This window comes from Pipistrellus kuhlii, unplaced genomic scaffold (assembly GCF_014108245.1).
Source record: "Pipistrellus kuhlii isolate mPipKuh1 unplaced genomic scaffold, mPipKuh1.p scaffold_m20_p_39, whole genome shotgun sequence".
NCBI classification, from domain to species: domain Eukaryota; kingdom Metazoa; phylum Chordata; class Mammalia; order Chiroptera; family Vespertilionidae; genus Pipistrellus; species Pipistrellus kuhlii.
The window spans coordinates 1,092,822-1,104,848 of record NW_023425539.1 but is presented as its reverse complement, the minus strand read 5'-3'; the positions used below and the strand labels follow the sequence as shown (position 1 = coordinate 1,104,848).

The 12,027-nt window shown below is 60.3% G+C and overlaps 1 protein-coding gene across 1 annotated transcript in view; it reads right to left on the bottom strand.

Annotated features, from left to right (window-relative positions):
- RTN4RL1 (reticulon 4 receptor like 1) overlaps positions 1-11,826 on the bottom strand; it is a 70,680-nt gene extending 58,854 nt beyond the window's left edge. Inside the window, exon 1 of the mRNA XM_036408569.2 lies at positions 11,326-11,826. Coding sequence (XP_036264462.1) covers positions 11,326-11,338 — 13 coding nt within the window. The 5' untranslated portion in view covers positions 11,339-11,826. The remainder of the gene's footprint in view (positions 1-11,325) is intronic.
- Between the last annotated feature and the right edge of the window lie 201 nt (positions 11,827-12,027).

The following is a 12,027-nucleotide window of genomic DNA, read 5'->3' as shown; positions in this document are numbered from 1 at the left end:
TGGAAAAGCATAGCTGGCTCCACTGGGGACCCTCTTCTGGGAAATAAAGCTGGGGACACCAAGAATGGGGGGCCGTTAGCGGTAGGAGGAGGAGCGGGAAGGCCACCCTGAAGAGCAAGCCGCACTGGTGGCCACATGGGGCCTTGTGGAAAGTTGGGGGGGCAGGGGCGGGTAGACAGAAGCAGGCACTGTTGGGTTGGGTGGACGGAGAGGCCATGAGAGGGACCAGTGAGCACAGCGGCCGCTTCCTGGCGTCACTCCCTGTTCTGGAGGTTTCTGGAGTCCAGACCACACATCTCCTCGCAGTAAGCCCCCTTTTTCCAACAAGCTTCCTCTCTGCAATCCGATTAGTCCATTAGCAGACGTGCCCGCCCACGGGGGCAGCTGGCCAATTACAGGGACATAATAGCCTCTGCTACCTCAGGGCAGCCCAGGGCCACTCGCCACCCCATGATCCCTGGTAAACTTTCCCCTTCGGCTGGTTCTTTCTCCTGAGTGCGGCCTGTGAGCTGCCCCAGCCTCTCCCTCTGCTCAGAGATTCGATTTCAACCGCAGGCTGGGCAACAACCAGGGAGCCCTCTGTGGGAGGGAGGGAGGGAGGGAAGGAAGCAGTTCAAAGTAACAAGTCAGTTTCACGGATGGGAGAGAAGACGAAAGAGGCAGAGTCTCCTGACCCCAGGCAGCCCCCGAGCTCAGCTGCACCTGGCAGCGTTATTTCCTTGTGCTCAAACCAGCCTCATTGAAACGTGTGAGCTCTCTGAAGCCCAGAGTGTCCGCCAGAGGTTTTCACTTGCCATGGAATCAATAGTGCACATTTTGCTCCAGAAAAATCTGCCAAGAACCACTCTAAACTTTTCTGAGTGAGAGATCTCTTTTTTCCAACACAGCTCCTGCTCCACCAGACATCCTCTGTGGCCTTTTTGGCCTGCCTTTTGTGCCTGTTAGCTTCCTCCAGCCACAGCCACGGCATGGGAAGCAGAGCAGGGCTGGGGTGTGAGGCAAGCAGCCATAGGCCTGAGATGAGCTATGTAGCCCCTCTGAGCCTCAGTGTCCCCATCTGTAACTTGGGGCTAATAACATACACACCTTTTCTGCTTTTCACGAGTCATTGCACAAGGGAAAGACGCCTTTCTGCATCCTTCTCACTGAAAACAAAACAAAACAAAACAAAACACACAACTGTTGCTTACTAGTCCCTGGCAGTAGGTTTTTTTTTGTTGTTGTTGTTGTTCTCCTTTCTTTTTTAAGCCCTATGTAATCATGATTTCATTTCTCGTACTGTTACAGAACAATTTAAAAATTAGGTTTTGGTAGTAAGTTTCTTGGGTTCCAACTAAACGCACCATCATTCAGTCAACATTTCTAATCAACTCATCAAGACATGGCCTTAGTTACTGACTCAACCCCATCTACCCAATGTCTGCAGTATGCGCCACATTTCATTCATTTCACTCGGTGCAGGAGTTGTTTACCCAGGTGTTGGCAGGAGGAACAGGGAGCGCCCTCAGACTGAGTAATAGGATGAGTACATCATGAAGGTGGGGATGGCGGGCAGGGGAGCCGGGGGGCCAGGGGAAGGAGCGCGCTCGGACCCCAGAGACGGGGCTGCCGGAATTGGCTGGTAGAAGCTGTTAGCAGCTGCTGAGGGCCTGCCCATGTCCCTTGCCTTTACCGTTTCAGCACACACCAGCCTGACTCCCAACTGCCAGAACCGGCGTGTCTTTTTTGCCTGAGGGCTTCCTCCGGCAGCGAGAGCCTTTGCTTTCCCACAATGCCGGCCAGGAGTGCCTGCGAAGTCATCCCCCCACAGGCTCAGCTCTCAGCAGTGACAGGTGGGAGCTGTGTGTAAACACACACATACCCCACTCCCTTTGGGGGAGCCAACTTTGAGGTGCGTGCTCTACACTGTGTCCCCACGTTCCCAGTGGGAGGAAGCTCTGGTGGCCCACGGTCCAATATTTGCTCCAAGAGTGCCCATTACTGGCTTCTTCCCTCCTCTGTCTCACTTCTCCACGCCCCAGTGGCACTCCGGGCTGTACTTGTGGGAGAAACTGGGTGATGGCAGAGAGCCTTGGGGAGCCATGGGGACTCACCACTGGTTGAATCCAACTAGAGTGGGAGGGCATGGTAGAAGTGGGAGGGCCACCCTCCTGACACACACAGCAGGAGGAGGGTGGAGAGCGGGTCTTGGGGGACATGTCTCCTCTTGGAACTTGCCATCCAGTGGGGAAGGCAGAGAATATAAATGTAAAAGGCGAAAGATTTATGCGATCTGAAGAGAAACCAGAGCATCAGAGAATATAAATGTAACTGCAATAAGCCCTGTCCCATGCACCCAGAGGTATCTGGTTTGATTCCTGGTCAGGGCACATGTTCAGGGTTTTGGACTCAATCCCCAGTAGGGGGCGTGCAGGAGGCAGTGAATTGATGTTTCTCTCTCACGTGGATGTTTCTCTCTCTCTCTAGTCAATTTTTTTTTTAAAAAGTAACTACAATAAAACTGGTTGAGTAGCCGGGACCGGTTTGGCTCAGTGGATAGAGCGTCAGCCTGCGGACTGAAAGGTCCCGGGTTCGATCCCGGTCAAGGGCATGTACCTTGGTTGCGGGCACATCCCCAGTAGGTGTGCAAGAGGCAGCTGATCGATGATTCTCTCTCATCGATGTTTCTAACTCTCTGTCCCTCTCAATTCCTCTCTGTGTAAAATCAATAAAAAATATATATTTAAAAAAAAAACAAAAAACAAAAAAACTGGTTGAGTGCAATATTAGGGAACTCCAGAACCCCTCCCCTAGTCCAGAAGATGCAGGAAGGTTTCCCAAGGCTGCCATGTGTAAGCTGAGTCCACAGGACTGAAGGCAAAGAGGCAGCAGATAGCATCCTAAGCAGAATGCACTGCTTATGCAGATCCTTACAGAGGAGAGAGCATGATGCGGTCGGATTGAAAGAAGTCCATTAGATCTGCACCTCAGAGCCCAAAGTGGGCAGCGGGGAGAAGGGAGGGTGGAGCTGCAGGTGGGGCAAGCGGGGAGGACTTCTCAGCCACGCTGGGGCGTCTGGACTATTCCCCAAAGACAAAGGAACCACTGGAGGTTTTTAAGCAAGGGACGATATTGTGTAGCACCGTAGAAACTGGCCACGATGGAAAACCTGGGTTGGGAGGAGGCAGGCGTGGAGGAGGCTGCTGCTTGGTCTGGGAGAAGGCAGTGGCCAGGCTAGGGGACAGGCAGGAGCGGCGGAGAGGTGAAGGACACTGAAGGAGAATGGCAGCACTTCCCGCTGGACCAATAGGAGGGTGGGGAGGGGCTGGTCCCTGGGTCCAGCTCTTGGGCTGAGGGTACCAGTAAGGATGGTGGTACCAGATGTCAGAGATCGAGGGGAAATGAGGAAGAAGCAGGTCTGTAGTGAGCTCAGGGAACATGGGGGTAGGCTGGAACGAATGCTCTGGGCATCAGAAGCAACATCTCAATTGGAGATGGGACGTGGGTGGAGCCAGCAAGTGGGCGCACGGCCAGTGGGTGCTGGAACTCCCGGTGTTGTGTGCGGAGGAGAGAGGGCCCAGGGGCCCGCCCAGGGGCCCGCACAGGGGCAGGACGGCCGAAGGAGGCAAAGCTGCCATGGAGGCTGAGGACCAGCGGCCACAGAAGCCAGAGGAAGACCTGGGAGCTGCTAACAGGGAAGCCACGGGGCAGCTGTGGCCAAAAACCATGGGAAGGTCCGGTGAGAAGAGGAAATGTCTGGTGAGGTCAACGTTGAGCCAGAGCGGCGACCGTGGAGAGACGGAGGAGACAGCGGAAGCCCGGCTGAGGGGCGAGGGAGGGGAGGGCCCGGAGCCCCAAGGTGCAGGCAGTGTCTGCAGAGAGCTCGTGGTCACTGTGTCCAGAGGAGAGGAGGAAGTCCCTCCTGCAGGCCGCCTCAGGCCCCGGGGCAGGGAGGGTCTTCGCTGGCAGCACGCGCCCCTCACACCATGGCCTCCCGGGTGCACTGACTCGCCAAGGGGGACCGCAAGGGAGGATGCTGGGGCGGCGGAAGCCAGAGGAGGAGGCCCCTGCCCCAGCCCCGCACGGGTCTGTCTCCTCTCCTGGCTCTGACCCTGGGTGACATTTGAAGGAACTGCTGAAACACATTTGGAAAACCATTCTCCCTGTCGTATGGCAGATGGGGAAACTGAGGCCCGGAGAGTCGGCCACGAAGATGGGACCCAACACAGCCCCGAGGCCCCAGCGCTGTGTTCTTTCCACGATCCCAGCGTCCCCGGGAGGAAAAGGGCCGGGGCCAGGCCCAAGCCCGGCGGCACCGGCCGCTGTCGGAGGCATCGCCCGGCGGCCAGCGAGGACGGAGCCGGTCAGGAGCGTACGCACCGAGCTGCGTGAAGCCTGCAGCCCGTGCCACCCCCACGGCCAGGGGGTGACAGCTGCCCAGCTGCCCGAGGCACAGGAGCAGAGTTGCTTCTCCCTCGTTGCGCCTGCCCAGGCTGCCCCGCACCGCTAACCTGTGACCTCCCGGTCCCGCCTCTCCCCCAGGGGCCCGCGCGGCCTCGAGGCCCATGCACCGCAGGCTCCTTCCTGCTCCCGGCCGGCTCCGACAAGCCCATGAATAGAACATGAAAGGCAAAACCTGCTCAAAGAAAAGGCGGCTCCCTGGCAGGAGTCGCCCCACTAAATGTCAAATGCAGAGCAAGGCTTCCTGAAGCCTTGTGTGTTTCTCACTAATGGAGGCCCCTTAGCCTCCATACCCCATCATCCCGCCGCCCTATAAATAAATCATCGTCAGAAGGATGCCAATCTCCCCCCCAGGGCCTCATGAATCTCTCAGTGCAGAGGCCCCTGCACTCTGTGTCGGCTCAGGAGCCCAGAGAGAGAGAGAGATGGCAAACTCTGTGAGGGCCGTATCAGAGGCAGAAGCAAACTTTTACACCCGCTCCGTGGGCGGAGGGCTCGGAGCCCTGCCCGCCGGGGCCCCTCCCTCTGGAGTCAGCCCCGGAGGCGGCCAGCCGGCCCCGCCTCCCCGGCCCGCAGCGGCCGGTCGGTCTCCCAGCAGATCCGTGATGAGTCACGTCCACCCGCCCCTGCACGGACGACCCGCACACCCGCTCAACAAGTTTTGTTCACATGTGTCACACACAGTGCCTGCCTGCCCACGCCCGGGAACCCCACTGAGCGGCTCTCCAGCTCATCCATGGCACCATGCCATGCTGGCCCCAGGGTGTGAGTGCCAATGTGGGCTTCAAGGCCAGCAGGCCAGGAGCGTGCACTCCGGTGCTCTACTCTGCCACAGCAGATGCCTGGCACACACACTCCCCCGAGCCTGTTGTGTGAGCTCATCAGGTGTATTTCTGCAGGAGTGCGCGCGCGCGCGCACACACACACACACACACACACACACACACACACACGGTGCTGTGCCAGTCCTCCTGCTGTGCCAGCACTGAATCAGAAGATAGCAGGAGCTGTTTGCAGTTTCGGATCCCAACTTGGCTGGCTGAGTAGCGCCCAGCATTATCTGTTTGCTCAGACACCTTGCTGTGGTGAAGAAGGCAGAGTCCTCTCTGGAGTACAGCAGTTACCATGCCGATGATAGGCCAGGGCTGGGCTGAGGGGCAGCCCCCAGGAGGGATAAGCACTCCAGAGGAGGAGGAGGAGGAGGAGGGGCAGGTGCAGGTGGGGGGCCAGTATCACCAGCCTGCCACCCGCCTGGGCCGGCCCGCTCTGGGGCTGCTGCTCTCCAGACAGCCACCAGCCAGTGTGGGATGCGGCTACCAGCACATCCACAGGTCTGGCTGCAGCGGGAAGCGAGGGAGAGGGCCCAGCCCCCAGGGAAGCCATAGCCAGACCTTTCTCAAGGGCGTGAACGCAGACAGACTGGTGCTGGCCCCCGGTCCCACCTCCGTCTGTAATGAAGAGCCGGGAGCAGGAGACAGCAGGTGATGGGTGTGTCCGCCCAGACACAAAGGGGCAGAGCAGTAGAGACACATGAGCCGGCGGCTCAGAGTCCCCGAAGTGCCGGGCCGGCCAAAGGCGCTCCTGGAGGGAAACCAGGAGGGGGTGCATGGGGACGACCGGGGAGCTCTGCAACGAGGCACGAATGATTCAGCAGCGCCCGGCACCCGCAGAACAAACGCCACATAAATCAAGGCAGACGGGCATGGGAGCCGGTGGGGCTGAGAGGGGGAGAGGGGCAGGAGAGAGAGTGGTAGCAGACAGACCTGGGACTGCACTCTGAGTCAACGAGGAGCGACCCGGAGCGAGGGACTTCGTGTGTCTGTGCCTCGGTTTCCCTCCCAGTACAGCAGGGGCAGGCACAGGCTGATCTTGAAGGGTGACTGTGGAGATGACGTGAGCTAAGGCGTAGCGTGTAGTTAACTTGGCCCGTTAGTCATCGTAAGCAGCTGTGGTCAGCACGTGGACAGAGGCTGGCACAAGCGGACCCAAGGCAGGTTGGGAAGAGGAGTCCAGTCCCTGCTGCCCCTGTGCTCAGGGAGCACCCACCCCTCCTCCCAGCAGGCACGGCCAGGCATGCCGAGTCCCGAGGCGGCTTTGGCTCACTCTAGTGACGGCCAGCCGGCCAGCTGGGCCTCCTCTCCGCAGCCCACGGCATCTAAGGAGGTCCCTGCTCCTGGACCCCCTGGCCAGCTCCAAGGTCCCCACCTCACTCCTCTCTCTCCCTCGCTTCTACCCAGGGCGGTCTGGCCAGGGCACCCCGAAGAAAGGGCTGCTTCCGGCACTCTGCGAGGAGGTCCTGCCTTCTGCTGTCCCTGGAGGCTCTGTTCCTGTTTCGCCAGCTATTTTGCTTCCTCGGCCATCTGTTCCCTCCCTGTCATCTCCTCTCTGCCTTAACCTTAACCACTACTTCGCTGCAGATGGTACCCAACAGATCCGTTCTTGACATCCTTCACGATGCCTGCCCCCTCCTTCTCATCTCCCACAAGTGAACTTCTGCCCTGTCCTTTCTCGGGCCCCGACTCCAAAGCTTGGCATCAGATTCACCCCACAAGCCTCCCTCCTCGGATCCATCTGCTGTCAATCTGCTCCAGGTCTGAGGGCAAGCCTCCCCCTCCCGGGCCTTTTCCTTTTCCTAACGAGACTTTCTCTTTTCAAACTTGGCCAAGAACCTCTCCTGGCATCAAGTCCGCCGTCTGCTCCAGATAGCTACCTGGACCCCATACCCAGAGCCGTTTAACCCCCCAGAGGGCTCCGGGTTGGCAGCCTGAGACGGAGACCAGAAACCCTGGGGTCCAGCCACCCTGTAGTGGTGGGGCCAGGGCGCCCAGGCGGGAGTTTGGGTCCGGAACAGGTTCTCTGCAGAAAATGGACCTGTTGGACTGCAGCGAGGTGCTGGCGTGACAGGCACCGAACCGAAGCACATTTCCTACGCGGTTTTCTGAGCTCACAGATGGAACTCTGCCACTGCTGTCCTCGTCTTTATTCTGGCCACCAGTCAGGAAACGCATGCACGCACTTTCGTCAGCCACTCACTCGGCCTCTTCTTTCTCCTGAGGTGTCCTGGTGCTCCCCCAAATTCCTCCTCTTGGCCTCTCTTTTCTGGCATAAGGGCCCGGGGCTTTGAGGAAAGAAGCTCCCAATGAAAGCAGCTTTTTCGGTGATGATGGGGTCACGAGGCCGCATTCCTTGAGTGGGACTCAACTGGTCTGGGAAGAGGGAAGTTCCACCCGGGTTTGGGCTAAGATTGAAGCCTCCTGTCTCCACCCTCGCAAGCAGGGCTCTTTATGTCCCCTCTGCACTCCCTCTGAAGCAGAAAGCAGTGTACCATGGCTGCCCACAGGCCACCCCTCTGCGGGGACTGGAGTGGGCCGTGTCACCAGTGGCTCCAAGACATGGAGCCTGTTCACACCTGGCCACACGGAGACTCTCTGTGTCTCCGGGGAACCTCTGGCCTCAAACCAACCCAGCACCTGGCAACCCCGTGGCCCCGTCCCCCCTGCGCCTCCCCTTCTTTCCACAAAAGAGACCCGATCTGGCCGCCAGGCCAGCCCAGCTGGCTGTGGAAACCAAAGGGACACAATGCATCTTGCTGGGCTGCAGGACTTAGTCTGGCTCTCGCTGAATTATTCAGGGGTAGCATTAACTTATAAATGAGTGTGTTTGACTGATTTTTGTGGTTGATGTACAGATAAATTCTAATGAAAGACAGCTACAAGGTTTTAAATTATTAATTAGGATGCCACTTAACAAAGCCTATTTGGCGCTCTGTTTCCTTGCTTAACAAGACAGAAACTTGAAGATTCCGTATGAGCCCAGGGGCTGTTGATTTGCATGCTGCTTGTACAGCTCTAACAAGGAAAACCATAGATTCTGACCGTAAGCAGGCCGCTTCTGTCTCAGCCACATCCCCAGCAGGCCGCCCCTCCTTCCTGGATGATACTGGGTGGCTCAGGGCCTCGCTTGCCCTGCCTGCCTGCCTCTTATCTCCCACCAGAGGCTTACTTCTTACACCCCTGGTTCTACAGGGCGGGCCAGGCTATGGAAAAGCTGGCAGGGCAGCTGCCGAAGCCTTCAGCTCCCAGGTCTGTCAGCAGCAGGATCCGCTGCGCTCTCAGGGCTGATCTGGCTCACTAAGGCAGGGCTGTGCCCAGCAGAATCCTTCATTAAGAGCTGCAAGGCAGCACCCCCTAACTTGTGCTCGCTGCAACAGGACAATCAGAAACCAGAGGTGACCCTCATGGTCCAATAACTACTCTCCCCTTCCTACTCCTCTGAGACTTCAGACCACTGAGCCTCCCAACTCCACACAGCATCATGGTCAAGACCATAAGCCCTATCCTTTGCAGGAAGGTAAGCTTCTTTTCTCTTCTCCTCTCTCCCCAGAACCTAGGAAAGGCTACTTTTTTTTGTTTTTTCATCTTTCAAACGCTTTTCCAAATCATAATGGAAATATGGAACTCCTCAGGGGCAGGGCCCCATGCAGGACTCTGCATCAGAGAGACAGAGAAACTGCAACCCCAACTATAGCACTGATTGGAGCCTTTAGGACAATCCGAGAAGCAGAAACTTCAATGGCCACCACCCCCCTCCCCCCCAACCACCTTGACATTCACCTCAGGCACACCTTTGGCTGCGGGCACATACCTAGAATCCACACCGAGAATCTGAGTGTCCTGCAAGTGTGTAAAACACACAAGTCCTAGGGATCAGATCTGGGGCAGAGGGAGAAAATTGCCCAGAAAAAGGACACACACACACACACACACACACACACACAAAACAAAAGTCCTTTGCCCACACAGTGTCCAAGCAGCAGGCTCCTCTATGTCCCTCAGGCCAGTCCTCTCCGCTATGTCCCTCCGGCCAGTCCAGGTGGAAACCTCTTTCTGGTAGCTCTCCCATCAGCCGCGCCGTACCGGGAGGGGGAATAGGCCTCTCTGGAAACACACGTGATTGCCAAGCCTCCAGGGCCACCTCTTGAGCTGGGTAAGAGCCTCCCCCAGGAAAGGCCCCCACAATGCACTGGGCTCATCCCACCTGGGGCTGTGGCTAGCCAAGATGGGAGAGAAAGGCTTCCCCAGGCTGCTCAAGCCTCCCTGAGCACCTACACCATCGAGAGGGTGGGGGTTGCTTCTCGGCTTATTTCTCACGGCAGGGTGCCAGAAGACAAAGGCCAAAGGGGAAAGGAGATGTCAAGTCCTCCCTCTCTCTCCCTCATGGGCCTGCAGGCAAACATGGTGGCCTGTTAAACCTGGCCGCGGGGGAAGCCTTCCCCATAGGGGCGAGTTTGCAGGCTCCAGGCCCAAGCATGGCAGGTTTGGGCCTGCGCTCAGCTCTGTGGAAAGCACCTCTCTGTGCAGAGACTCTCTGGTTGCTGAACACATGTTTAATCGCTTTCTGCAGGGACAATGAACTGGGGTGCATGGGGGAAGGGTTTTCTCACCAGCCAGGGAGACTTTCCCCACACCACAGCGAAAGGCAGTCACCATTTCCTCCTCGGCCCTGCACCGCCGACCCACGTGGAGGGCACAAGTCACGCACAAGTTTGTATTGCCAAGACCCGGGACCCTGGGTCAGCCTGAGCAGGGAGGGACCATCCCACAGCCTTTATTGCTCCCAGTGACGGCGTGGTTTCTTCTCCCACCTGTCCAGCCTGCTTAGGGGCGTCTCTTCCATCGCCCCTGCATCTGTTTCTCCCCGTCCACCTGGAGGCTTCACTTCCCCGTCCTCGGCCACCTCCTCCTGCCCGTTTTCTCCTTCTCCATCCCACTGTGAGGTCAGAATCCCTTGCTTACGACACCTCGGTCTGTTGCCATGGAAACAAGGGCGGATTAAGGCTGGAGCGCGGAGCGCAGGGATCAGGCCCCTCCGTTACCTGAGCTCTCGCTGCAGCCGCTCCCGCAGGGCCCGCACTGCCCGCCGCGGGCGGCGCCGGAGCTGGTCGGCCAGGGACGGGCGGGGATGGGGGCGGCGGGGCGCGGAGCCCACCGGACTTGGGAGAGGAGCGAGGCAGAGGCAAAGGCGGAGGTCGGGGCTGCGGGTGGTGGGGCCCACGGACTAACGCCGCGGTCACCTGCCCTCCCGGGGCCCCGGGGACCGCTCCCCGCCGGCGGCCACGTGGGGGCGCGGCAGAACTTCCCCGGCGCGGGCGCCAACTTTGCAGCGCTCGGCGGCGGGGAGCCGGGTTGCCGGGGGTCGTGGCGAGGTGGTCCCTGGGCCAGACCTCCAGTGCAGCCTGGCACAGGCAGCGCACGCAGCCGGCACGGCCTCCGCGTCCTCATCCCTCCGCTCCAGGCGAAGGGAAAGTTTGAGGAACCGGACACTAGGCGCTCGCCATCCCCTCGGCCGCGGGGTGCCCGGACCCGGTCCCTGGAGACCAACGCTGGGTTTGCAGGGTAGGTGCCCGCGCCCGGGCCCCACCTGGGAAGCTGGGGCGCGCGGGGAGTGCCCGGGCCGCGCAGGGACGGACCGGAGGCTGCACCGGAGCGGGCTGGACCGGCCCCCACCAAGCGGCAGGAGCCGGCAAAGGGGACGGAGCCTGCAAGTGCAAAACTTTGTCATAGCAAAGCAGAGGTCCCAGGAGGCCGGCTCCCCTTCCACCATGGACAGCTCCTCACTGTGGTCTCCAAATGACCTCGTCCAGCCTGATCCCTAGGCCTGACAGCTTGATCCACGGGGCAAATCCCGTGTGTCCCCAGAAGCCACGGAACCCGGCTGAGCTCCAGCAACAACCCCTCCGCCCGGGCGCACCCCGCAGAGCCCGCCAGCCCGCCCGGGGGCCTGCTTCCCCGGCCGGAGCCCCAGCTCCGGGCAGCTCCCAGGACCGGACCGCGGCTCTGCCCCGCGCGCATCCAACTCCAAGTTGCCCCTGCGGCTGCAACTCACCTTTGAGAAGCATGTTGGCCGCGGGGCCGCAGCTCTGGGGTCGGCCTTAGACACACTCCCTCCGGGGTCCGGATTCAAATCCTCGGGCGCTGGCTGCCGCTAATCCGAGCGCGTGGAGGCGGCGGCAAACCGGGAACCCGCTGGTGCCCGGCGGCCCGGCCCCGCAGGGGCATGGTGAGCCCGAGCCCCGCGCAGAGGGCACCGGCGCCCACCCGCACCCGCCGCGCTGCCCGGCGGCCCCGCGCGCTCGCCGAGCCCCGGGACGAGCGGCTTTGCTCTGCGAATCCGGCGGCCTCCGTCTGCAGCTCGGAGCACTTTGCAGGCGGTTTTGAGGGGGGATGCCGCCCCCCTACCACCCCGGCCGCAGCCCCCTCCTCTCCGCCCCCTCGGGCTGCTGCTGCACAAGGGCGCTGGCACGCAGAGCGGGGCTCCGGGGAGAGCGCCCGGCGCGCGTTTGCAGGACCGAGCGATCGGCGGAGCGGGGCGCCTCCCTTCCTCCCCCCGCCGGCTTCCCCCACCTTCCCTCCTCCCTCCCGCCCTCCTTCCTCCCTCCCTCCCTCGCCAGCTCCCTCCTCCTCGCCCCGGTCCCCGCCCCCGCTCACGGAGCGCCTCCCATACAAAATTTATGAAAGTGCTCTCAGCCCGCGGAGCCTGCCGAGCGCCGTCCTATTCCCAGGGCAGCGGCGCTCCGCCGCGCGGCGC